Consider the following 27,500-nt stretch of genomic DNA (forward strand, 5'->3'; position numbering starts at 1 on the left):
GGCCCTCCTTGATTCTAGCTTGGGTGGAGAAGAGGGTTTGGAGGCTGATCATATGTATATATGATGTCTCTAGGTCTAGGGTATTGTCCTGCTAGCTAGAGCAATGTCACGGTCCCTTGGCTCTGCCATTCATGAGCGGCCTTTAAACCTTATATCCACAAAGTTATTCTCCGTGTGGCGCGAGGTGTACTGTAGGCATAACTAAACTGTTTTTTGCAGTGATCGTTTGTCGCCGAATTATACCTCCTTATTTCTTCTAGTTCACTCACGATGCAACAACTTGGCTTCTAGATTTTATATCCGAGTACGAAAGGGGGGGGGGGGGAGTATTCCCTACTGTTGCACCTTGACACTGAATGCCATCCACGCCCCAAGCACCGAGGTTATATGATATGGGAAAAATCCAGTAAAAAAAAATAAACGAAAAAAAAATTACTCTATGGTTGAGTTAACACGACTCTGTAATGGAACATAAATTTAACCCAGTATATTTTATAATAGCCAGGAAGGGTAGCATTTCCATGTTTTATACACACACACACACACACACACACATATATATATATATATATATATATATATATATGGGAATTTGTTTGATTTCAGTCATTATTAAGATGCTTTACTGTAGAATATGGTCACTCGTGATTATGCTTTAAGCAGGGTTTACACGGTTGAACGGTTCGTCAAATCCGGTTGTCGAACCTGCTTGTCAAACGGTTCGAAGGGGTGGAATCAGTCACAAATGCTTGAGGTTTGTGGACAATGAAACCCCGCCAACAAAATTCAGGCTAGATCTGACTTTCTTCGAACCGTTCGATAAACGTGTTCGACAACCAAAGACCCCATTCACACGTTCGAACACCACTCCAAACACTTGTCTGTCGAATCGCGTTCGACGAACCATTTGACCGTGTAAACCCGCCCTTAGACTTTAAACAAAAAGGTTGATTCGAAAAGGAACAATTCCGTGAGCTATTAAAGTTATTCACAATTTCCGAAATACTTGGAAATACCTTATGATCAAGGTATTAATATCAATATTTAGAAATATTTTATGATCAAGGTATTAATATCAATAATTAGTAATATTTTATGATCAAGGTATTAATGTCAATAATTAGAAATATTTTATGGTCAAGGTATTAATGTCAATAATTAGAAATACCTTATGGTCAAGGTATTAATGTCAATAATTAGAAATATTTTAGTCAAGGTATTAATGTCAATAATTAGGAATATTTTATGGTCAAGGTATTAATGTCAATAATTAGAAATACCTTATGGTCAAGGTATTAATGTCAATAATTAGAAATATTTTATGGTCAAGGTATTAATGTCAATAATTAGAAATACCTTATGGTCAAGGTATTAATGTCAATAATTAGAAATATTTTATGGTCAAGGTATTAATGTCAATAATTAGGAATATTTTATGGTCAAGGTATTAATGTCAATAATTAGAAATACCTTATGGTCAAGGTATTAATGTCAATAATTAGAAATATTTTATGGTCAAGGTATTAATGTCAATAATTAGAAATACCTTATGGTCAAGGTATTAATGTCAATAATTAGAAATACCTTATGGTCAAGGTATTAATGTCAATAATTAGAAATACCTTATGGTCAAGGTAATAATGTCAATAATTAGAAATACCTTATGGTCAAGGTATTAATGTCAATAATTAGAAATATTTTATGGTCAAGGTATTAATGTCAATAATTAGAAATACCTTATGGTCAAGGTATTAATGTCAATAATTAGAAATACCTTATGGTCAAGGTATTAATGTCAATAATTAGAAATACCTTATGGTCAAGGTATTAATGTCAATAATTAGAAATATTTTATGGTCAAGGTATTAATGTCAATAATTAGAAATACCTTATGGTCAAGGTATTAATGTCAATAATTAGAAATACCTTATGGTCAAGGTATTAATGTCAATAATTAGAAATACCTTATGGTCAAGGTAATAATGTCAATAATTAGAAATACCTTATGGTCAAGGTAATAATGTCAATAATTAGAAATATTTTATGATCAAGGTATTAATATCAATAATTAGTAATATTTTATGATCAAGGTATTAATGTCAATAATTAGAAATATTTTATGGTCAAGGTATTAATGTCAATAATTAGAAATACCTTATGGTCAAGGTATTAATGTCAATAATTAGAAATACCTTATGGTCAAGGTATTAATGTCAATAATTAGAAATACCTTATGGTCAAGGTAATAATGTCAATAATTAGAAATACCTTATGGTCAAGGTAATAATGTCAATAATTAGAAATATTTTATGATCAAGGTATTAATATCAATAATTAGTAATATTTTATGATCAAGGTATTAATGTCAATAATTAGAAATATTTTATGGTCAAGGTATTAATGTCAATAATTAGAAATACCTTATGGTCAAGGTATTAATGTCAATAATTAGAAATACCTTATGGTCAAGGTATTAATGTCAATAATTAGAAATACCTTATGGTCAAGGTATTAATGTCAATAATTAGAAATATTTTATGGTCAAGGTATTAATGTCAATAATTAGAAATACCTTATGGTCAAGGTATTAATGTCAATAATTAGAAATATTTTATGGTCAAGGTATTAATGTCAATAATTAGAAATACCTTATGGTCAAGGTATTAATGTCAATAATTAGAAATATTTTATGGTCAAGGTATTAATGTCAATAATTAGGAATATTTTATGGTCAAGGTATTAATGTCAATAATTAGAAATACCTTATGGTCAAGGTATTAATGTCAATAATTAGAAATATTTTATGGTCAAGGTATTAATGTCAATAATTAGAAATACCTTATGGTCAAGGTATTAATGTCAATAATTAGAAATATTTTATGGTCAAGGTATTAATGTCAATAATTAGGAATATTTTATGGTCAAGGTATTAATGTCAATAATTAGAAATACCTTATGGTCAAGGTATTAATGTCAATAATTAGAAATATTTTATGGTCAAGGTATTAATGTCAATAATTAGAAATACCTTATGGTCAAGGTATTAATGTCAATAATTAGAAATATTTTATGGTCAAGGTATTAATGTCAATAATTAGGAATATTTTATGGTCAAGGTATTAATGTCAATAATTAGAAATACCTTATGGTCAAGGTATTAATGTCAATAATTAGAAATACCTTATGGTCAAGGTATTAATGTCAATAATTAGAAATACCTTATGGTCAAGGTAATAATGTCAATAATTAGAAATACCTTATGGTCAAGGTAATAATGTCAATAATTAGAAATATTTTATGATCAAGGTATTAATATCAATAATTAGTAATATTTTATGATCAAGGTATTAATGTCAATAATTAGAAATATTTTATGGTCAAGGTATTAATGTCAATAATTAGAAATACCTTATGGTCAAGGTATTAATGTCAATAATTAGAAATACCTTATGGTCAAGGTATTAATGTCAATAATTAGAAATACCTTATGGTCAAGGTATTAATGTCAATAATTAGAAATACCTTATGGTCAAGGTATTAATGTCAATAATTAGAAATACCTTATGGTCAAGGTATTAATGTCAATAATTAGAAATACCTTATGGTCAAGGTATTAATGTCAATAATTAGAAATATTTTATGGTCAAGGTATTAATGTCAATAATTAGAAATACCTTATGGTCAAGGTATTAATGTCAATAATTAGAAATATTTTTATGGTCAAGGTATTAATGTCAATAATTAGAAATACCTTATGGTCAAGGTATTAATGTCAATAATTAGAAATATTTTATGGTCAAGGTATTAATGTCAATAATTAGAAATACCTTATGGTCAAGGTATTAATGTCAATAATTAGAAATACCTTATGGTCAAGGTATTAATGTCAATAATTAGAAATATTTTATGGTCAAGGTATTAATGTCAATAATTAGAAATACCTTATGGTCAAGGTATTAATGTCAATAATTAGAAATATTTTATGGTCAAGGTATTAATGTCAATAATTAGAAATACCTTATGGTCAAGGTATTAATGTCAATAATTAGAAATATTTTATGGTCAAGGTATTAATGTCAATAATTAGGAATATTTTATGGTCAAGGTATTAATGTCAATAATTAGAAATACCTTATGGTCAAGGTATTAATGTCAATAATTAGAAATATTTTATGGTCAAGGTATTAATGTCAATAATTAGAAATACCTTATGGTCAAGGTATTAATGTCAATAATTAGAAATATTTTATGGTCAAGGTATTAATGTCAATAATTAGGAATATTTTATGGTCAAGGTATTAATGTCAATAATTAGAAATACCTTATGGTCAAGGTATTAATGTCAATAATTAGAAATATTTTATGGTCAAGGTATTAATGTCAATAATTAGAAATACCTTATGGTCAAGGTATTAATGTCAATAATTAGAAATATTTTATGGTCAAGGTATTAATGTCAATAATTAGGAATATTTTATGGTCAAGGTATTAATGTCAATAATTAGAAATACCTTATGGTCAAGGTATTAATGTCAATAATTAGAAATATTTTATGGTCAAGGTATTAATGTCAATAATTAGAAATACCTTATGGTCAAGGTATTAATGTCAATAATTAGAAATACCTTATGGTCAAGGTATTAATGTCAATAATTAGAAATACCTTATGGTCAAGGTAATAATGTCAATAATTAGAAATACCTTATGGTCAAGGTAATAATGTCAATAATTAGAAATATTTTATGATCAAGGTATTAATGTCAATAATTAGAAATATTTTATGGTCAAGGTATTAATGTCAATAATTAGAAATATTTTATGGTCAAGGTAATAATGTCAATAATTAGAAATATTTTATGGTCAAGGTATTAATGTCAATAATTAGAAATACCTTATGGTCAAGGTAATAATGTCAATAATTAGAAATACCTTATGGTCAAGGTAATAATGTCAATAATTAGAAATATTTTATGATCAAGGTATTAATGTCAATAATTAGAAATATTTTATGGTCAAGGTATTAATGTCAATAATTAGAAATATTTTATGGTCAAGGTAATAATGTCAATAATTAGAAATACCTTATGGTCAAGGTATTAATGTCAATAATTAGAAATACCTTATGGTCAAGGTATTAATGTCAATAATTAGAAATACCTTATGGTCAAGGTAATAATGTCAATAATTAGAAATACCTAATGGTCAAGGTAATAATGTCAATAATTAGAAATATTTTATGATCAAGGTATTAATGTCAATAATTAGAAATATTTTATGGTCAAGGTATTAATGTCAATAATTAGAAATATTTTATGGTCAAGGTATTAATGTCAATAATTAGAAATACCTTATGGTCAAGGTATTAATGTCAATAATTAGAAATACCTTATGGTCAAGGTATTAATGTCAATAATTAGAAATACCTTATGGTCAAGGTAATAATGTCAATAATTAGAAATACCTTATGGTCAAGGTAATAATGTCAATAATTAGAAATATTTTATGATCAAGGTATTAATGTCAATAATTAGAAATATTTTATGGTCAAGGTATTAATGTCAATAATTAGAAATATTTTATGGTCAAGGTAATAATGTCAATAATTAGAAATATTTTATGGTCAAGGTATTAATGTCAATAATTAGAAATACCTTATGGTCAAGGTATTAATGTCAATAATTAGAAATACTTTATGGTCAAGGTATTAATGTCAATAATTAGAAATACCTTATGGTCAAGGTATTAATGTCAATAATTAGAAATATTTTATGATCAAGGTATTAATGTCAATAATTAGAAATATTTTATGGTCAAGGTATTAATGTCAATAATTAGAAATACCTTATGGTCAAGGTAATAATGTCAATAATTAGAAATACCTTATGGTCAAGGTAATAATGTCAATAATTAGAAATACCTTATGGTCAAGGTAATAATGTCAATAATTAGAAATACCTTATGGTCAAGGTAATAATGTCAATAATTAGAAATACCTTATGGTCAAGGTATTAATGTCAATAATTAGAAATGCTTTATGGTCAAGGTATTAATATCAATGAGCATTGAATGGAAATAATAGGATTTTAAAAAATTGAAAGAAAATTATAAAAATTCAAAGTTTTACGATGGAAATAAAGTCTCAGTCAAGTTTGATTTTTTCTTATAATTTTATTTTCATTTTGAAAATTCTAATATTTTCATTCAATGTTTATTGATATCAATTTGCTTTAATTATTCAATATAACTAAAAATATGGTTTACGATATTTCCGTAAAGGTATGATACACAGTTTAATATACATTAATACACGTGTATGCAAATGTATACACGTAATACATGTATACATATACTGCAAATGAGCTTACACAATCTTGTATGCAAGTCCTTGCAACTTGAAATTCCTCCCCTGATGTGTTTTAAAAAGAATTTTCGTTTGATATTAGAAAATAGAAAACAATTTGGAATAAATACCTCGAAAAGAAGATTTCATCCTAAGCCACAAATTCCGACTGTCACCAATTCATCACTCAATGTTTACTTTCTCTCACATGGTCAAGCCTCTTTCTCTCTCTCTCTCTCTCTCTCTCTCTCTCTCTCTCTCTCTCTCTCTCTCTCTCTCTTGCATTCCTTCGAGTGAAGTTTTGCTCGATTCTTGTCAGTATCTAAGCTCTTAAAAACATGTTTATCAAGCGGACTACATGTTGTGTAGGAAGATATTTTAAATGTACAATATAAATTGTTTAAAGTAAATATTTCTCTTACTATTATTTTTATATAAATAAAAACTATTTGTATCTATGTATTTACAGAATTACAGATTAGCTTGTTTATCGATATTTATGTAAATTTGTGTTTTTGACATTTTGTTGTTATTGATATTTTCAGCTTTTTATTCACTTTCTACATAATTCACTTTTGCTTTCATTTCGTCATTTTCATATCAGGCTTCACTCGTCTTGAACCTTAACATTTCAATAGGAAATAAATTTTCGTTTCCCTCCATTTCATATTTTGAATCATCAGTTTTCTATCATTTATAGGTCTGTATCTTTGTTTAATTTTAATAAGCATTATCTATCTTCTGAAATTTTCATCTCTACAGTAGAATTTTTTTTCGTAAGGGAATTTTATCTCTAAGCAATAGTCATTGGAAGAATCTCACTGAATTCTCAAAACAATTAGTCAGCCAACTTTTGTTTGTTCAATCCTCTATCCATCCATCATGACTGGATGTCCACTTTCCTCTATCTGTTCTTCTTCCTCTTAGCTTCTGTCCAGCGCCAAAAGGCGGTTGCTGCTAGTGCCTGGTCAATGATGGTCCGTTAGGCCTAAGATCTTTTCCAATTGTCCGTGAGCGGAAATGACCATTGCGTCAGGGCATGGCGTCAGATGGCCTCCGCCTCCAGGTCGTATTACGAAGGGATGACCTGTCCTTTACGCTCGCGTGCCCCTTGTTGACACGAGTGCCAAGCTGACCCGACTAATTGAGTTGTTTGGGTAGGGCCGAGGCGAAGGAGGTGTTTGCCAAGAGCTTGGACTTGAATCGTGCCGACATGTGTTCGGACCATTTGGGTAGTTCACTTCCGTGACTCTGTAACCCGCTTTAAGTCATTTGTCTTTTCTAAATGTATGATTGATGTTCAAAGAGCATACACTTTTTCTACGGATTCTCTCTTGGGCTTCATTTAAGATTTCCCCCTTTCACCGGATTTCTGCATACCACATTATCTTGAGCAATCACATTTAACTTACTTGAATGATGAAGGAATTAATTTAATTGGAAGGTTTTGAAAATATAAGATATCTTTTGACAGATATCTGATACTGGCATAAGAAAAAGAATAGGCTTCCAGAATGCCGAGTTAAGTACTGTAAATCTAAAGATTTTTTTTTTTAATAATTAATTTTAGATGTTAATATGTTAATCATATATCAATCATTGATAGACATCCGAGTACCAGGTTGATAGCCTAGCAAAAAAAAGAAAAAAAATATTTATATGTGCTGATGTTCTGGCGAGTTGAAAGAATGAATATCTACATAGACTCGTCTTTCGATATTGGGAATAGGTTTAAACTGGATATGACGGGTTATGCATGAACACTATACAAGGTCATAGAAAAGAACTGTGGTAAATTAGCTTGAGAGGAAAATAAAATTTAAGATTGGCTTAAATATACATTATTTTACGAGGATGAACTTGAGGAAGTTCACCATCCAATTAACTGGTTTTGTTCAAGTTACAGTACACACAGAATTTTAGACTCCATCTTCTAATTGTGTTAATAGCAAGCTTACTTCAGAGTATGAATCAAATGATTTAAATTATCTAGAGTAATAATTAAGACAAAGTGTCTACAAAAAGCCTTAGAGTCAAGATACTAATGATTATTTCTATAGTCCCCCACATTTTGGAAATTTACATTGTAGGAACCATTGAATTAATTAGTTGCAGGTGTTTCTTCTAAGATTCAGATTGGTCATAGATCTGAAGATGATGGCTATCATTAGATCTAGACGTTTCTATCAATGTAGCTTATTATGTATGTTAATTCTCATTTTATATACATATACTGTATATATATATATATATATATCTATCTATCTATCTATCTATCTATCTATCTATCTATCTATCTATCTATCTATCTATCTATATATATATATATATATATATATGAGAGAGAGAGAGAGAGAGAGAGAGAGAGAGAGAGAGAAACAGCCTCAGACGTTACAGCAACACAAAAGAAGGTTTGTCTTCGATTGGACAGAGGCAAATCACCCCACGATCATACTGCAGATGTCGAAAATCTTGTAGTTTCTCTGTTCATTGTCTGCTGAATCCCTCGGAATCTTCATGATTTTGTGTCGACGATATTCTAATCTATACGCTTATATCAGTCGAACTAAACCTGATGGACTTTCAAATAAAACTGTTATCTTATAAACGCTCTGATCTTTAATGGTCTATAAAAGTAAATGGAGAAATATCACAATATAAATAGAAGACTTCTTAGTCCCGAGCTCCGATGAGACAGTGAAAAATGTCTTGATACCCTCATGTCTCATGCTGCTAATGGCTGGTAAAAAGAGAGAGAATCTATCACCTTGGATGGGTATCTCGACCCTCCAATTCCCCAACTTGACTCTTAGCCCACCCCCTTCTCCCCATCAACCTTCCCCATCTGAGAGAGAGAGAGAGAGAGAGAGAGAGAGAGAGAGAGAGAGGAGGGGGGGTGTTGTTCTCAACGGGAGGAGAAGAATCACATGTGCTAAAAAGCTCCTTGTCTGAAACGTCTTCTCCGCGGTGTGTGTCTTTTTGACCTGCACTGGCAAGGAGGCCAATTAAAAAGGAGTGTGGCTGTCGCCGTTATCCTGCTTCACTACCTTTCTAAAGTCCTTATTTGCTTCGCCTTTTTTTTACCCTTGTTCCATTGCTGTCATTTTAATCTACGTCGTAGCCGTGATTGGATGCAGGGCATCCCGATTTTTTTAGTCTCCTCGTCTTGGCCTTAAGCACCTTCTTCTCTCGCTTTGCGGCCTTCAGCCACCGTTGATCGATCAACATCTAACTGTCACCGCCCACATAGTCCCCTTGCCATTTCCTCCCACGCGGGCGCGAGGAATCCTCTTCTCGACGCCCCTTACATCCATTATTTATACCCTCACAATTTCCCTTCATAATTTTACCATTTTCCGGACCTTTTCTCCTGGTGTGCTGCTCCCAGCCACTCTTTCTTTGGCTGTCAGATCGTCTTATGCCCATCCCGGCAAAACATGACAGCTTGGCGCTCACCACAAGCAGCTCGGGTTGTTCCTTCTACTTCTTCTTCTGCCCAGATGTGGCGACGAGGAACCCCGAAGGAGAGAGAGAGAGAGAGAGAGAGAGAGAGAGAGAGAGACTTATCTTGATTAATGCAATACCGTCTTGATTAGTGTAGCTTTCTCTCCCCTTCTTTCTGTTTCTGAGATTGTTGCTTCACTTTACTAGGTAAAATACCACAATCATACTCTGAGGTGGTTTAGCAATGATACGTTACTGATATTAAAATTCCAATGAAATATTAAATTATTTTTGTATATTTTAAAAGACAGATTGCAAAATATCTCTTTCTCATTAAGATTAATATGAATTTTTTTGCGATGCATTGTTATCAGTTCTTTACCTTATTCATGTATTTCTGTGAAAACCAAGCCAACCGATGAGACAGGTTTTTACGTTACCCGGTCACACCTTTCTTTATAACAAAATGTGTACGTTATGTAGCATACTCCACAGCTGTTCTTATTTATACCACGTCTTAAACACTGCTAAAAAATCAATATTATTTCAGTAGCCATTGCATTGATTATTGTAAAATATCTGTTGGATATGTGCATAATTCTCTTTACTAATTGGGTTATGGTCCTTGGAGGTAGGCGCCAGATTCCCTTGTTGGATATAATACTGGGGTTTTGTGTCAGAATCCCGTTCGGCTATGCATCAAAGTAAGACATCTTATTGGTTATTCATTTGAAATTTTATCGGCAAATGTTGTTACAGGAGTTAGTATTATCATTAATCATAATGTTGTTTAGTGCTATCCAACATACTCCTTGCCAAACAATTGAAATTTATTATTATCTTTATTATTTATTATTATAAATTATTATTATTATTATAATTATTATTATTATTATCATTATTATTATTATTATTATTATAACTCCATGAATAAAAGATTCTTCTCACGGCCACCCCAAGTCTAATAATTATTCGTAACTCTCTCTCTCTCTCTCTCTCTCTCTCTGGTCCTCTTTTTCCCCTCTTTAACCACATCCGGCTTACGGCACACTCCTTTCGGGAGTACCTGGTCTCTCTCTCTCTCTCTCTCTCTCTCTCTCTCTCTCTCTCTTTAGGTATATGTTAAGTAGTAATTTAAAGACTTGATTACAACACTAGATTTACTGTCTTCTTAAACCTACGCTGACCCTTAATGTTTGTCTGTTTTTCTCGATATACAAATAAAAATCTTGATATACAAATTTGTATCTTTCAAAGCACTTACGATATCAGTAACCGGTTGTAATTATCAGATTTTATAAAAGCCAATTGGATTCACGAAATCGATAATCTCGACATTGCTATGCAACTAGTGTATGCCACCCGTCAAAAATGAAGGCTAAATATTCAGATAGATATGCACACACAAATTTTAACCTTCCCACCCTCTCCTTAATTCCACTAAAGGTACCCCTCTCACGAGGGACGGGGAGAGACTGAGTAGTTATACACCTGGCTATATATATATATATATATATATATATGTATATATATATATATACATGTGTGTATATATGTATAAGTATATATATATACATATATATATACATATATGTATATATATATATATATATATGTTTGTGTGCGTGTGTGCGTGTATATGTATATATACATACATATATATATATATATATATATATAAGAGAGAGAGAGAGAGAGAGAGAGAGAGAGAGAGAATTTGTTTTGTAAGAGAGATGAAACGTTGAATTTGTTTTGTAAGAGAGATGAAACGTTTACATTCACATACGTTTTACAAAGCACAAACGAACGAACCGACACATGCACGAACAAACCCCTACCCTTTTCCGTCTGTTCACATCACCGCAGCGTTACATATTCCCTCGATTCTCCCAGACCTGCTTGTGGCCAAGAGTCCCTGCGGGACCTTTGGGTCCCTGCGAGGATTTTATGATGTGTTTCCAAAATGAGGTTGAGGATGTGGCAGAGGCGGTCTACGTGAAGTGGGGAATATGATGTTCAGGAGCCTCTCTGTCTCTCTCTCTCTCTCTGTCTCTCTCTCTCTCTCTCTCTCTTGGTAGTGTGCGTGGACCTACGCGTGATCCTGGAACCAGGCGAAAAGGAACGAGGCGCATTCGCTTACCAAAATCCAGTATGCCTTTGTTGTCCTGAGCTGATCTGTGAACTGGGTACCGGTTGCTAGTCGACCGTTGCGGGTTGCAAGAGAGAGAGAGAGAGAGAGAGAGAGAGGGGTTATTATTCTAGGAGAAAATATTCTGAAGTTCTCTCTCTCTCTCTCTCTCTCTCTCTCTCTCTCTCTCTCTACTACTACTACTACTACTACTACTACTACTACTACTACTACTACTACTACTAATAATAATAATAATAATAATAATAATAATACCGAAAGGGTGTATGCGGGGTACCGGCGAGCACGGAGCGACCTAATCCATCTTCATAAATGCAATGAAAAATTGAATAACCCTAAGAATGCAAGACAGCAGCTCATTTGAAATGTTGATCAAGCACGTTTAAGGAAATTTTGACTTTTCTTATTGTGAAGGGATGCATTTACCCTACTCAACGACTTACTTCATTCACTTAAAATATTTTATATATATATATATATATATGCATATATATATATATGCATATATATATATATATATATGCATATATATATATGCATATATATATATGCATATATATATATATATATATATGCATATATATATGCATATGCATATATATATGCATATATATATATATATATATATGCATATATATATGAATATATATATGCATATATATATATATATATAACAACAGAATAGCAGATGTTTAAAGTCCACTGCAGGACAAAGGCCTTAGACATGTTGATTCATGTCTGGGGTCTGACCAGCTTTCATCACCACGATGGCCAGTGTGGATTGGTGATGGTGGGAGATTACCGTCTGATCGCTCACAGCAAGCCAATCTAGTATGGGTGGCCATGAATAGTACTGCTTTGCTGATCATTGCGATACGCAAACCTTTTCACCTCGTTAAGGTATCCCCACTCAGAAAGGGATGTATATATATATATATATATATATATATATTGTTCGTTTCCATTAGACTGAAAATAAGTTGTAATTGTTGTTATATTTTATCTAAAAGATATTTTCAGTTTATCGGGTTCATTTTAATTGAGAGTACAAGACACTTAATTATTACTTTATATTTGAACAAGTTATATCTATGACTCTTTCCATAAATTTCTTAATGTGTAAACAAAGACATTTCGAAACAATTAATATTAGTAAAATAAGTCCATTTTACCTTGATAGTTTCATATACAAGTAAAAGAACAAGATCTTAAGTATTCTTTTATAAAGTAAATATATAATCTTATATCGCATTATAAAGAGAATATATTCATTATTCCAGGCAAAAAAATGAAAAAATATTACTGTACCCTATTTATTATTATTATTATTATTATTATTATTATTATTATTATTCCAGGGAAAAAAATATTAAACTTTTTACTGTACCCCATTTATTATTATTATTATTATTATTATTATTATTATTATTATTATTGTTATTATTATTATTATTATTATTATTGTTATTATTATTATTATTATTATTATTATTATTATTATTAGCTAAGCTACAGCACTAGTTGGAAAAGCAAGATGCTATAACCCCAAGGGCTCCAACACGGAAAAATAGCCCATTGAAGAAAGGAGATATGAAAATAAAACGATATGAGGAATTATGAACAATTAAAATAAAATGTTTTAAAACTAGCAACATCAAAACATATATTTCATATATAAACTATTAAAACGCTTATGTCAGCCTGTTCAACATAAAAACATTTCTTGCATATTCAAACTTTGAAGTTCTACCGATTCAACTACCCGATGAGGAAGATCATTCCACAACTTGGTCATAGCTGGAATAAAACTTCTAAAAATACTGTGAAGTATTGAGCCTCGTGATGGAGAAAGCCTGACTATCAAATTAACTGTATGCCGGAAAGATCTGAATGTAAAGGATGATCATATAATGTTATACAACATGCATGACGAACTAATTGAACGACGGTAACAGAGATTAATATCTAAATCAGGAATAAGAAATTCAAGTAGAAATTTAATTGTTTGAATTGGACTCTGTCAACATAACAGCTTTCATTTGACTGACAGATATTTCAATGAAATAAAGACATATTCATTGATGACATATTTTAAATATTATTAATTGTTTCTAAGTCTTTCTTTCTTTCTTTTTTTCCAGGGATCGGGAGGCGCAAATTACTACCAGGAGCGGGGCGTCTCACTACGGCGATTCCAACACCGGTTACGCGCCACTTGGAAGTAAGTGCGAATGTCCTCTCTCTCTCTCTCTCTCTCTCTCCTCTCTCTCTCTCTCCTCTCTCAACCATACTCACACGCTATCCTCTCAACCATACTATCTCTCAAGCCATATTCACAGCGCTCTCTTCTCTCTCTCTCTCTCTCTCCTCAACCATACTCACACGCTATCTCTCTCAACCATACTATCTCTCTCTCTCTCTCTCTCTCTCTCTCTCTCTCTCTCTCACTCTCTCTCACACGCTATCTCTCTTCAACCATACTATCTCTCAACCATATTCAGACGCTCTCTCTCTCTCTCTCTCTCTCTCTCTCTCTCTCTCAACCATACTCACACGCTATCATTCTCAACCACTCTCTCTCTCTCTCTCTCTCTCTCTCTCTCTCTCTCTCTCTCAACCATACTCACACGCTATCTCTCTCAACCATACTATCTCTCAACCATATTCACACGCTCTCTCTCTCTCTCTCTCTCTCTCTCTCTCTCTCAACCATACTCACTACGCTATCTCTCTCACCATACTATCTCTCTCTCTCTCTCTCTCTCTCTCTCTCTCTCTCTCTCTCCTCTCTCTCTCTCTCTCTCTCTCACACGCTATCTCTCTCAACCATACTATCTCTCAACCATATTCAGACGCTCTCTCTCTCTCTCTCTCTCTCTCTCTCTCTCTCTCAACCATACTCACACACGCTATCATTCTCAACCACTCTCTCTCTCTCTCTCTCTCTCTCTCTCTCCCCTCTCTCTCTCTCTCTCTCTCAACCATACTCACACGCTATCTCTCTCAACCATACTATCTCACAACCATATTCACACGCTCCTCTCTCTCTCTCTCTCTCTCTCTCTCTCTCTCTCTCTCTCTCTCTCAACCATACTCACACGCTATCCTCTCTCAACCATACTATCTCTCAACCATATTCACACGCTCTCTCTCTCTCTCTCTCTCTCAACCATACTACACGCTATCTCTCTCAACCATACTCACTCTCTCTCTCTCTCTCTCTCTCTCTCTCTCTCTCTCTCTCAACCATACTCACACGCTATCTCTCTCAACCATACTATCTCTCAACCATATTCACCACGCTCTCTCTCTCTCTCTCTCTCTCAACCATACTCACACGCTATCTCTCTCAACATACTCACTCACTCTCTCCTCTCTCTCTCTCTCTCTCTCTCTCTCTCTCTCTCCTCTCTCTCTCTCAACCATACTCACACGCTATCTCTCTCAACCATACTGTCTCTCAACCATATTCACACGCTCTCTCTCTCTCTCTCTCTCTCTCTCTCTCTCTCTCAACCATACTCACACGCTATCTCTCTCAAACCATACTCACTCTCTCTCTCTCTCTCTCTCTCTCTCTCTCTCAACCATACTCACACGCTATCTCTCTCAACCATATTCACACGCTTTCTCTCTTTCTCTCTCTCTCTCTCTCTCTCTCTCAACCATACTCACACGCTATCTCTCTCAACCATACTCACTCTCCTCTCTCTCTCTCTCTCTCTCTCTCTCTCTCTCTCTCTCAACCATACTCACACGCTATCTCTCTCAACCATATTCACACGCTTTCTCTCTCTCTCTCTCTCTCTCTCTCTCTCCTCTCTCTCTCTCTCTCTCAACCATACTCACACGCTATCTCTCTCAACCATACTCACTCTCTCTCTCTCTCTCTCTCTCTCTCTCTCTCCTCTCTCTCTCTCTCTCTCTCTCTCTCAACCATACTCTACTCACACGCTATCTCTCTCCACCATACTCTCTCTCTCAACCATACTCACACGCTCTCTCTCTCAACCATACTCACACGCTCTCTCTCTCTCTCTATCTCTCTTAACCATTCTCTCTCTCTCAACCATTCTCTCTCTCTCTCTCTATCTCTCTTAACCATTCTCTCTCTCTCTCTCTCTCTCTCTCTCTCTTCTCTCTCTCTCTCTCTCTCTCTCTCTCTGTTTTTGCAGGCCGAAGAGAAATGAAGACAGGAAAAAACTGTAAACGTGTCTGTGGCTCCGTCAAAAAGTCTATTCCATCAAAAATGAAAAAAAAAGAAAGAAAAAAAAACTGAGGGCCTCGATGAGGTAATCTTCAACCATCCTGAAGATATTCTCTCTTTCTCTCGTTACATGCGATGCTTCTTAGTGATTAATGCTCTTTTTTTCTTTTACTTCCGTCGTTTGAGTAATGTATATTAACGTGTCTTACTTATCTTTCATCATTTACGTGCACTTTTATAAACGTATCTTGCTTTGTGCGATTTTTATCATTATTTTCTGCATGGTGTTTTTCGATGATTTTTAACATATTTTTTTTTTCATTATTTTCCTCCTGACGTAAAAATAAAATTATTATTATTATTATTATAATTCTTTATTTTTATTTTTTTATTTTTTTTTTATTTAAATTTTTATCAGTAGTAGTAGTAGTAGTAGTAGTAGTAGTAGTAGTATTAGTAGTGGTGGTAATGCTACTGAAATTAGCAATATTAACAATCATAAAAGTAGACAACAGAAACACCAATAATGGCGTTATGATTATAAATGAACGAAAGTACAATTTCCTGAAGTCTGCGTTAAATCCCCGTAGACTTTTGAACGTTCAAATTTCTGTGTGATATGCTGTAGTTTCGTTTCTCAGTTTATCAAAAGGTATCTCTCGCCTTTACATCAAAATTGTGAATTTGAAGGTTTTACACTCTCTCTCTCTCTCTCTCTCTCTCTCTCTCTCTCTCTCTCTCTCTCTCTCTCTCTCTCTCTCTCTCTCTCTCTCTCTCTCTCTCTTATTGATCAATCAAACGAAATTTTGTTCCATTTGAAGGACTAAAATGTGATTTAAGGATTCGCTTATGACTTCTTCCTGTGTTGACTGACCATTATTGGTTGGCATGAATTGCCTCTTATAACTGTGTTTAGAATTAGATGATTTATTAAAGCAGTTTATCAGGTAATACATCTTTCTAGGAGTATTTTTAAAATGTCTATTGACTGTTTTTGTTGTTAATTAGTTTGAGAACATGTACAGTTGGACACAGGATTCCTGGTGCACCTCGTCCTAAGGAAGCACGGCGAGTTCCTGTATTTAGTCCCGCCCACCACCTTTGCCATATCTAGCTACACTATCAGTTTTGGTTACTCGCCGTGAAGTATGGGGGTGTGACAAGGTCCATTTCCTCAGAGTGAGGTGTACCAGGTATTCCTGTGTCTAACTGTACAGTACATACAGTAGGTTCATGAACTTTAACTTACATCAAAATATTTGCACAATAGTAGGCTACCTCCTGAGTATGTTATATCAGAACTTTTCAAGAATCTAAATCTGTACCAATACTTTGAGTATTCCCTTTTCTCAAACTTTATTTTTCAAATTATTTCATATTTTGACGCCAATGTATAGTGTCCTTTTATTCTTTCATACTTCTAACAACTCTGAAAAATTATAAAGTTTTCTATGATTTTAAGAGTAATTAGTTCCGCTTTTGAAATAAGAGGTTTGGATGTCCCTCGGTTAAATACAGATCGGATATATAAATCTACATTCTTATGACAATTTTGCCTATTTTGGATATCGTCTTTGGCAACAAGAGGCTAGATTTTGGAAGATAACCGGAACTGGATACGGGGGTGGGGATGGGGGGGGGGGGTGGCATTATTCAGGTTTGGCAGAGGTTTTCGGTGACAGAGACAGGTATTATTTCCGAAACTAGGTTAGGCCGATGTAAGAGAGGTTTTAAAGATCGTATCCTCCTCTCAGCATCTGTGAGTCATCCACTCACATCATCCAGTTTGATTTCTTTATATGAGAGACTCGAGAAGGCAGATCCCGACCTCGGGACATTACGTATTGGCCCAAATTTTGGGCCAAGGTGCCGCCATACTGTATACTCGAATAGGGTCCAATTGTGAAAGAGTCAACACCCTGGCTTAACAACGGAAAATCCTATAGTCTAATTCCTTAAAATTTGTTACACACAGAGGAACCTATATATTGACCATTGTATTTTATGTAGTAGGGTTATTTATTATTACACTATACTCATAATGTAGGATGACGTTTAATATTGGACCTTTTCAGATTCTATCTCCGCTTTTGTAAATTTTAGTCGCATATATATCAGTAGACTTTCTTGGAAAGAGTTAAGAAAATAATTCTCTTTAAAGGTAGGAAGAGAAGTCGAATCCCTTTGGCTGATATAAAAACTGGGACACCGCGCCCATCAATATAGCTATTCTGTTTTAAGGATCGTTTCTGTGACATTTGACTGGCGATAAGAGAGTTATCAATTGCCATGTGATGAATTTTTCTCCCAACTGTAAATCATGTATCTGTGAACCCCGATAAGAGTTGTCTATAAAATAAGATCGTATGATTATGATTGATGCTGATTTTCTTTATATATATATATATATATATAATATATATATATATATACTATATATATATATGTATATATATATGTATATATATATATGTATATATATATATATATATATATATATATATATATATATATATATAATTTCATTATTATTATTGATTTTTGTCGCTGTTCTTGTTTTTGTTAATAGTCCAGCTGTTTTCATATTGTTGTGGCCAAAAATTCAACTGGGTTTTTTATTTGTAGGATTGGTAGTTGGAGTAATATTTTCAATCGACTGTGTCATTTAATTTTTTCCTAAATAACTTTTAAGATATTTTTCATTATACGAGTCTCATTTCACTTAAAAGTATAGGAATGACACCAAGTTTGCTTGGATTTCATGTACTCACGTTTAACCACTAAACCAAAAATAAGCAAACGGAGAAGAATAAAGTAAATCCAACGAACAAACACACACACTCACTGAACCATCCCTTAACACAAAACAGAGCCATTCGACCACGTAATAAACCATCCGTTAAACACAACAAAAGTCATTATCAAAGGACATTAACACATAAAAGTGATTAAGTGACCTCACCGGAGACTTCGCTGAAGCAAGGTATAACTCAACGCCACAAAGATCTGTTTTGAAGATTGTCAACCCCTCCGCCCCCCGGCTCCTTTAATAGACTTCAAAACACCGCCCTCGAGAACAAACAAAATTATTCGAGAACAAACACACTCGAGTGCGGGGACAAACAAACTCGAGCGGGAGTCGTTCGTTGCGTAGATGATCTCTTGCTAACAAAGGAGTTGGCGTTTAATGAACGAGGTTATCTCTTCGTTTGCGTCTCTGTTAATGGGGCGGAGCTATAAAGGCCTCTTTTCACAATCGCCTGTTTAGTCGGACGACGGGACGTCTTTATTCTCGCTCTTTGTGTTTGATGGTGCTACTGATCTTCTTCTCTTTCTTCTTCCTGTTCTCAAAATTCATTAGCTGGGGGACATTACCAGGCGTATAACTAACCGGTCTATCCTGTCCTTTGAGTATAAAGAGAGAGTAGTCATACCCTGGTGAAAGGGGTACACCGAGAGGTATACTCGGAAATCACAATTGGCGTGTTGTACTTAGGAAAGGAGGTGAGGTGGGAAGGGTTGAATCTGTGTGTGTGTGTCTGTCTGTCTGTGTTCTGTGTGTGTGCTTATCTATCTCAAATATTTAGCAGTCATTTTTGACAAGTCGCTTTGTTACTCCTCATATAATTTCTAAGTGTTGTGAGTGTGACACGATTTTAACGATATAACGGATTTTGAGCGAAGCGAAAAATCTATTTTTGGGTGAGATAGCCATGTCGTCCTGATGGAAGTTCCTATAGGGTAGCTTCCTAGGGTATATTACAACTACGGCGATATTCCCAGAGAATTTACCTTAAGGTACCAGAATTCTAACTCCTGGAGCGAGTATCCCTCGTGAAAGGGATATCGCGACATATCAGAGGACGTATTCTAGACACGTCACATGGCAATCTACGACCTGAACAGAGATTCGTCTCGTAGGAGGGAGATTGACGAGATACGAATTCGGGAAAGAAAAAGGGGAGCCGCTCCCAAGGCTTCCCTATCCCCCGATTCGTATGCGTGCCTGGCGCCAATCCTGGCGCCATCTGTATTCCTTGTAGCGTACACGAGGTGCTACAGATACTGTATGTAGGGAGGGGTCCTACAGCCCTTTCTTAGAAAGGCAAGGGCGGGTCCATCAGGACGACATGGCTATCTCACCCAAAAATAGATTTTTCGCTTCGCTCAAAATCCGTTTTTTGGGCTCAAGCCATGTCGTCCTGATGGAAGTGTACCAGAGCATTACTGTATCTGTGGATTCTCAGAACGTGCCGTACTCCCCGGATGTAATTTTTTTTTTTTTTTTTTTTTTTTTTTTTTTTCCCGGTCGACTAGACCTAGAGACCTAAGATGTTACCGTTATACATCTTTTCAACTAACTATAAACTATGTTAGAGCTTCCTGCCCCCTACAGGGAAGAGTCCTACTAGACTCTGGAAAAGTCTCGAAGAGTACATATATCTATGTACGAATACCAGGCAAGCTAATATAGTGGTCTCGCCCTATATTAAGTAAAGCATAGTTTGTAAAGGACCACTGCGTCAATATGAAATATCGACCAGTTTTCCGCACAATACTTGTATTGGCCAAAGGTTTTATATCCGCATAGGAGGAAAACCAATGCAACATAGCTTGCATAAAGGAACAATTCTATTAGAATTATCCCAGATAAGGTACATAGAATGAATGCTCAATTATACCAGTAAATTGACACAGGTGAAGGAGACGCAAGGTTCTCAAGAACCAGATTATTGACAGGCAATAAATAGACAGGTTAACCACATATATATATATATATATATATATATATATATATATATATATATATAAGAAGAGGATAACCCAAAACTTTAAGCATAAGTATGATAGTAAACAGGGCTTGTTTGTCTGAAAGAAAAACATTAGATGCCACTTTTAAGATACCGAGGTATCAAAGTCATAAAAGCCTGTATTACAAATCATTGACATTAGCGTTAGAAACGCTCGGCACACATGTCTGCACTTATGCTAGGTTCACCTTCGGAAATGGAACAGTCTGGATGGGCAACACAGTGCCCTCACTTAGTTTGTAGTACAGTATGTAACTACACACTCACCCTGGAATTAATCGTCCCAATTAAGACCACTGTTCCTCGCAGAGTTAAACAGTAGGGTTAACACCGCGACCCACTGCTACCACAGATCTCTTTTAGTTCCTCTACTTGCTTCGCATAGTGGCGAAAGAACACTCTGGAAGACTTCCAGCCAGTGTATGAACGGAGATGTTCAAAATCCATGCAATTAAAGAAATTTAAGAATGAGGCAACTTTCCTCGGATCGTGACCTGCGGGTGTATTGTCAGGATCCGCTCTGCGAATAAAATATGTGATTTTTGCTCTGAGTTGATTCAGAGATAAATTTGAGCCTGATGTTTCTCCCCTGAATAGTTGACCACCCTTGAAGTCTGAAGTTCTATGAAGATAGACCTTTAGGCATTCTACTGGACATAGAGATGCATCTTCTTTCAGAGGGCAGATTCTCCAGGGACCCCACCTGTTGGTGGGTAACTCATTCTTGGCGAGAAACGTAGGATCCGGAAACAGGTTCAGTTCTTCCCCATCCAGGAACTGAACACGACCTGCCTCTCTCGAGAGGCTACAATTTCACTAACCCTGGCCCCGGACGCGAGTGCAAATTAGGAAAATAACTTTTTGTGTCAAATCCTTTAACGCACATTCTTCATTGCTCAACAGAGAAGCGAAATGAAGAACTTGTCTAAAGACCATGAAATGGGCTTTGGAGGTGCTGAAGGTCTGAGCCTAGCACAGGCTTTCGGGACTTTATTAAAGATCTCGTTACCTAGGTCGACCTGGAAGGCCTATAGAATGGGTCTTGTCAAAGCAGACTTACACGCTGAAATCGTGTTCGCTGCCAACCCTTGACCATGGAGGTGGGGAAAAAAGATAAGCAGAAGTCTGTCAAGATCTCCTGCGGAATCTTCGCCTTGACAAAAGGCCACCCATTTTCTCCAAGATGACTCATATTGCCTTCTAGTAGATTTGCATTTATATTCCTCAATGAAGTCTATACTGGCTTTCGAAATCCCGAAACGCTTTCTCACCGCTAGGGAGAGAAAATCATGAACTGCAGGGTCCGGGTTTTCTGTAATGAAGCGCAGACAGTTGACTTCTGGACTCGCTGGGTCAGAACTGGATCTGGTAGTGGTACAAACTTCAGCTACAGTTCCAATGCCAGGAGGAACCACACGCTGTTCGGCCACTTGTGGGCCACTATTGCCGCTACCCTTTGAAGGATCTCAGTTTGTTGAGGACCCTCAACAGAAGGTTGTGAGGAGGGAACAGATAAATCTTGGACCATCTGTTCCAGTCGAGGGACATCGCGTCCACTGCTTCCGCTAAGGGGTCCTCGTACGGGGCACGTACAGGGGCAACTTCTTGTTGTCTTTCGTCGCAAAGAGGTCTATCTGCAGTTCTGGGACTGATTCAGAATGAAGGAGAATGATCCTGCGTCTAAGGACCATTCCGACTCTATCGGTGTGAACCTGGATAGAGCGTCCGCTGTCACATTGCGGACTCCTTGAAGGTGAACTGCCGACAGGTACCACTTCTTCTTTTCCGCCAATCGGAAGACGGCCAACATCACCTGGTTGAGAGGTGGTGACCTCGATCCTTGTCAATTCAAGTATCTTACAACTACCTCGCTGTCTATTACCACTTTATGTGGAACGAATGACGCGGGGAGACTTTCTTTAAGGTAAGGAGCACTGCCCTAGCTTCTAGAAAGTTTTATGAGAAAGGTCTTGAATAGCCTGGACCAAGTCCCCTGGACTTTTTTCCGATGCGAGTGACCTCCCCATCCCTCCTTTGAGGCGTCTGAGTGAATCGTCACTGACGGGGGAGGTGGCTGAAGAAGAACCTGACTTCTTTAGATGTCTGGCTTGGGACCAAGGCCTGAGAAGAGTACTTAGCCGAAGCGGCTGGTCTTCTCAGATCTCTTCACGCGTTTGATGCATAACTTCTCCAAACTCTGATTGCATCCTTTAGCTGTGCTCTTAGCACTGGGTCTGTCACCGAAGCAAACTGGAGAGAGCGCAGTACTCTCTCCTGCTCGTGTCTTGATATCCTTTCGGAATCTTGAAGTCTCTTGACAGAACCCGCTATCTCCTTCCTTTTCTTCGCTGGGGTGGAGAAACGGTGTGACAAAAGGTCCCAGTGGATCTTAGCCACTGGAACTTTTGAGATGGAGAAAGTCGAGACTTTTTCTGTTGATCTTGAAGCCTAGGTACTCTAGGAACTGGATCACTGACTGGAAGCTTGCAAGCATTCTGTCTCGGATGCTGCCCACACCAACCAGTCGTCCAGGTAGGCTACTACCTGAATTCCCTTTAGGCGAAATTGTTTGAGAGCTACGCTCGCAAGCTTCGTAAAAAGGCGTATAGTCTTCGCTGTAGCCTGAACCCTAGGTAGGGGGAGAGTCGATGGCTAATTGGAATGTGCCAGTAGGCATCTGACAAGTCTATAGAGACGGAATATGCCCTCTTGGGCAGTAAGGTCCTTATGTGTTGCAGTGTTAGCATTTTGAATTTGCAATTCACTATGAACTTGTTAAGTGGCGACAAGTCCAGAATGACTCTGAGCTTTTCCGAGTCTTTCTTGGGAACACAAAACAGCCTCCCTTAGAAATTGATGGGCTTCACCCTTTTTCTCCAACCGTTCTTGAACGTACTCCTCCATAACGGGGGTGGAGTGTTGGAAAAACCGAAGGTACGGGGGTGGAGTGCTGTACCAGCTCCCGCCCAATCCATTCTTGAGTAGGCTGTGGGCCCAGGGATCGAAGGTCCACCGATCCCAAAATTTCAGAAGTCTCCCTCCTACCGGTATCACCTCACTTGGACTGCCGTCCTGAGGTCTTGCCTTCCTGACCACGACCACCCCTGAATCCCCTTCCCCTTGAGGGGCGTCTAGACGAGCCTCTGGCTGCTCCTCTAGGCTTTGCTCGGAAGGAAGTAGACTGCCCTTCGAACGCTGGGGTGAAAGCCATGGACTGTGTCGATACGGCCTGGGGTACCCACTGAAAAGTGGTCGGGGTTTGTGCCACGATCTGGGGCACTGGGGGCAATGGCATTTGCAGTTGCTGTTGCTGTCTAAGAGGCTTGGCTGGCCGAGACGGTAGCCTAGTCCTCATAGTCTTCCTCTTTGGTTGAGGACCCTCATCCGGGGAAGACTTTCTTTTGATAGCCAGGTCCCACTTCTGGAGAAGGTTTCTATTCTCCAAGGTGGCTTTATCAAAAACTTCTTTGACCAAGTCGGTAGGGAAAAAGGTCTTTTCCCCAAATGTTGGAGGAGATTAGTTTCTTTAGCTCGTGCCTCACTGTAGCCGAGGTAAACACGAACTCCCTACAAGCTCTCCTTGCCTTGACGAAGCCATAAAGGTCCTTCGTCACTGTGGCCAGATGAGGCTTGGCCACTACCATGAACATTTCATGGACCTTGGGGTCACTTGCCATCGTCTCGAGAGTAGTCTGAAGAGACATTGAGGCAATCAGTCTTTCCTTTTGTATCGAACTCACTTCGCAAAAGAAAGTCAGACAGCTTAGGGAGGTCCTTGCCGAACTGACGTCCGGCAATATCAGCCTCCAACTTTCCCACTTAGAACGTAAGATGGACGTCCTTCCAATCTTTGTGGTTCATAGGCAGGGCCAGCGACAAGGGTTTACACTCCTCTAGGGAGGGGCAAGACTTGCCGGCCTCGATTGCTTTTAGTACAGCCAGAAACCCTTTCTGTAAAAGGGGGAAGGCTCTAGTAGGCGAGGACACAAAGGAAGGGAGCTTCCTATTCAATGCAGCTACCTTTGAGTTAGAGAAGCCCCTCTCTTTCATCGAAGATGAAAGTAGAGCTTGAGCCTTAGCATGGTCATCACTATGACCTCCTTCGGCTCTGCCTCCTCCTTTGAAGCTGGTTCCTTCCTCAGCCGGACATAACAGTCCGGATATGGTGCCTTGCTGGGCCAGAATTCCACCCTCCAGGGGAACTGAGCCCAGCATATCCGAGATGACGATCTTTCCAGTCGTCATCGACATGTGCTCAGCATACCTCCATGGGTTAGCATCCGAGCACAAAGGAAGGTCTTTCACATTGAGCTTTTCTGGGGCCCATGTGATTCTGCAAGGCACTGCATTCGCAGTTCCATTGCAGCCGCCTTCTCCTGATTCTCCTTCTGCATTTGTTGGATCATTCCAACAATAGAAGAGAGGGCCTGTCCCAGCTCTACTGGGAGACCGGCCGATGTAGAGGGACTTGAACTTCATCCTGGGCTTTGCAAGGAGGTCTTCCTCCTGACACCCGTCCACATCAGATATCCTGTCATTTAGCTGGATGTCTTGCATCGCGACCGCGACTTCAGCATCCACCTGGATCTGAACTTAGGGGATCTCCTCTTGAGGCTGGGGAATCACTGCATCAGCTGATGCCTTAGGGAAAAGATACGCCCTCATCTTCTCACTTGGAAGATAAGGGCCAGAAGTGTACTTTTGGAAGCCCCTTACCCAGGTACGAAGCTTCTTCCTAGCTATTTAAATGTCTCATTAATCAGGTTAGTGCACACAGTACATACCTGAGGGTCCCAATACCGGAGATCATCCTTGGAGACAGCGTATGCTGCGTGTCTCCTACAAAACTCATGTCCGCAGAGGTTCTTGCTGCTGACATTGCAGAAAGCACTTCCCCACTTCGGAGTGTCCTTCTGTAAAGAGAAGAAATTTCCATGAGTATCAAGTGAACTATGTATCACTGGATATGCATAGTATAGCATAACAATTCAGAAATTAAAGACACACACTTGTGTTTCCCTCACAACCCATTGCTGCAGCCTTCCAGATAATAAAATCAAAATGGTTTATCTCTACTAGAGTAACCAGTGCAAAGTTTCCAGAGGAAACAGGTGGAGCTCACACCTAGGCAATGATTTTAAAATCCGGGATAATAGACAGGGAAGAACTCTGCTTCTTGTCTGAAGGCAACAGCAAAGGGCCGTGCAAGAAAACACAATAGTGTTAGAAGATACAGTGCTGTACCTAAACTTTTACTATAGTTTTCTTCTTACTGTATATGCTATACAGAAGAATACTAGTACAGTATAGGAGGATGTGTGCCGGCCTGCCTTTGCCGGCCGGCACACACCACAATTAGCTTTAAAGTATACTACTTAACAGCTATAGGGCGGCAGCCCTCTGGTTCAAATGCCTGTGCTGGCGGCAGCAGCTGCCGGCCAGCAACAGCCAGTGTTGGCCGGCAATGATTGCCGGCCAGCAACTACACAAGGTAGTACCCAGCTGCCGGCCACACTCTTGGTGACCGGCAGACAAGGACTGACATAAGCCGGCCGGCAAAGGTACAAGACCGATGCCAGCCGGCAGCAAAAGAACCAGAAGACTACACCTGCCCGGCTGCCGGCCTCATAGGCCGGCAGCCGGGACAGGTACAGCACTAGAAGAAAATAGAATGGATGCCGGGATAAGAGTGTACACAACCCCCCAAGCCCGGCAACCGAAAGAGTGCATATAAGGAAGGGGAGAAACTTAATTCAGGCTTCCTTGATCAATGCCGTCCGGCTCTGCCGGCAGGCATGGATGAGGGACCAAGAGAGGTCCGGGCAGCACTCGAAAACATAAGACCCTTGCCGTCCAGCATCTCTGCCGGCCGGCAATGGGCTTAGTCAATTCCACATCCCAACCTATACTAGGTCCAGAAGTAGAATGACATACAGTACAGTAATACCCCTGCCGGCCAGCTCTGCCGGCCGGCAAGGTACAGTACAGTAATGGCTAGGCCATTACGGAGATAGAGGGGGAAGGGACAAGAGGGTCCTGCCAACCTTGCTTTAGTGACAGATCACCCGCAGCCAAGAACTTTGTCTTAGCCTAAGGGAGATCTAAGGGAAAGGGCCAGCACAGTAGTATAATACCTGCCAGCTTCCAGAGCACCAAAGCAAGGAAGGCGTTGCTACTCCCAAGGGAAGATTTTATCCTCCCCGAGAACAGCAACAGGACTTAGTCTGGTCGATCACACAAGAAGGAATCATAACTACAGAAACCTTCGATAGTGACCTAAGGGAGCTAAGCTCCCTTTGTAAGTGTTAGGTCAGCGAGGGAGACTCTGCCCTAAGCCAGACAACACGGACTCAGACTAAAAACTCTGTTGTTCTGTCCCTCTTTGAACCAGACTCTGCTGGAACAGGAAGGTACAGTAACACCCTAGTATAGTTTTATCGAAAATAAATTCGGAAAAAACCACTTAGGGATAAGCCCAAGGCTTAAACAGAGGGAAAGGGATTGCATACCTTCTCCGAAGAAAAGAAAGCAACCGGGGAGTATAATAAA

General features: G+C 37.6%; 1 protein-coding gene across 1 annotated transcript in view; it reads left to right on the forward strand.

Moving 5' to 3' along the window:
* nau (nautilus) overlaps positions 1-27,500 on the forward strand; it is a 167,754-nt gene that overhangs the window by 101,813 nt on the left and 38,441 nt on the right. Inside the window, 2 exon segments of the mRNA XM_068386802.1 lie at positions 14,075-14,110; positions 14,112-14,154. Coding sequence (XP_068242903.1) covers positions 14,075-14,110; positions 14,112-14,154 — 79 coding nt within the window.

The sequence above is a fragment of the Palaemon carinicauda genome, chromosome 14 (assembly GCF_036898095.1).
Source record: "Palaemon carinicauda isolate YSFRI2023 chromosome 14, ASM3689809v2, whole genome shotgun sequence".
NCBI classification, from domain to species: domain Eukaryota; kingdom Metazoa; phylum Arthropoda; class Malacostraca; order Decapoda; family Palaemonidae; genus Palaemon; species Palaemon carinicauda.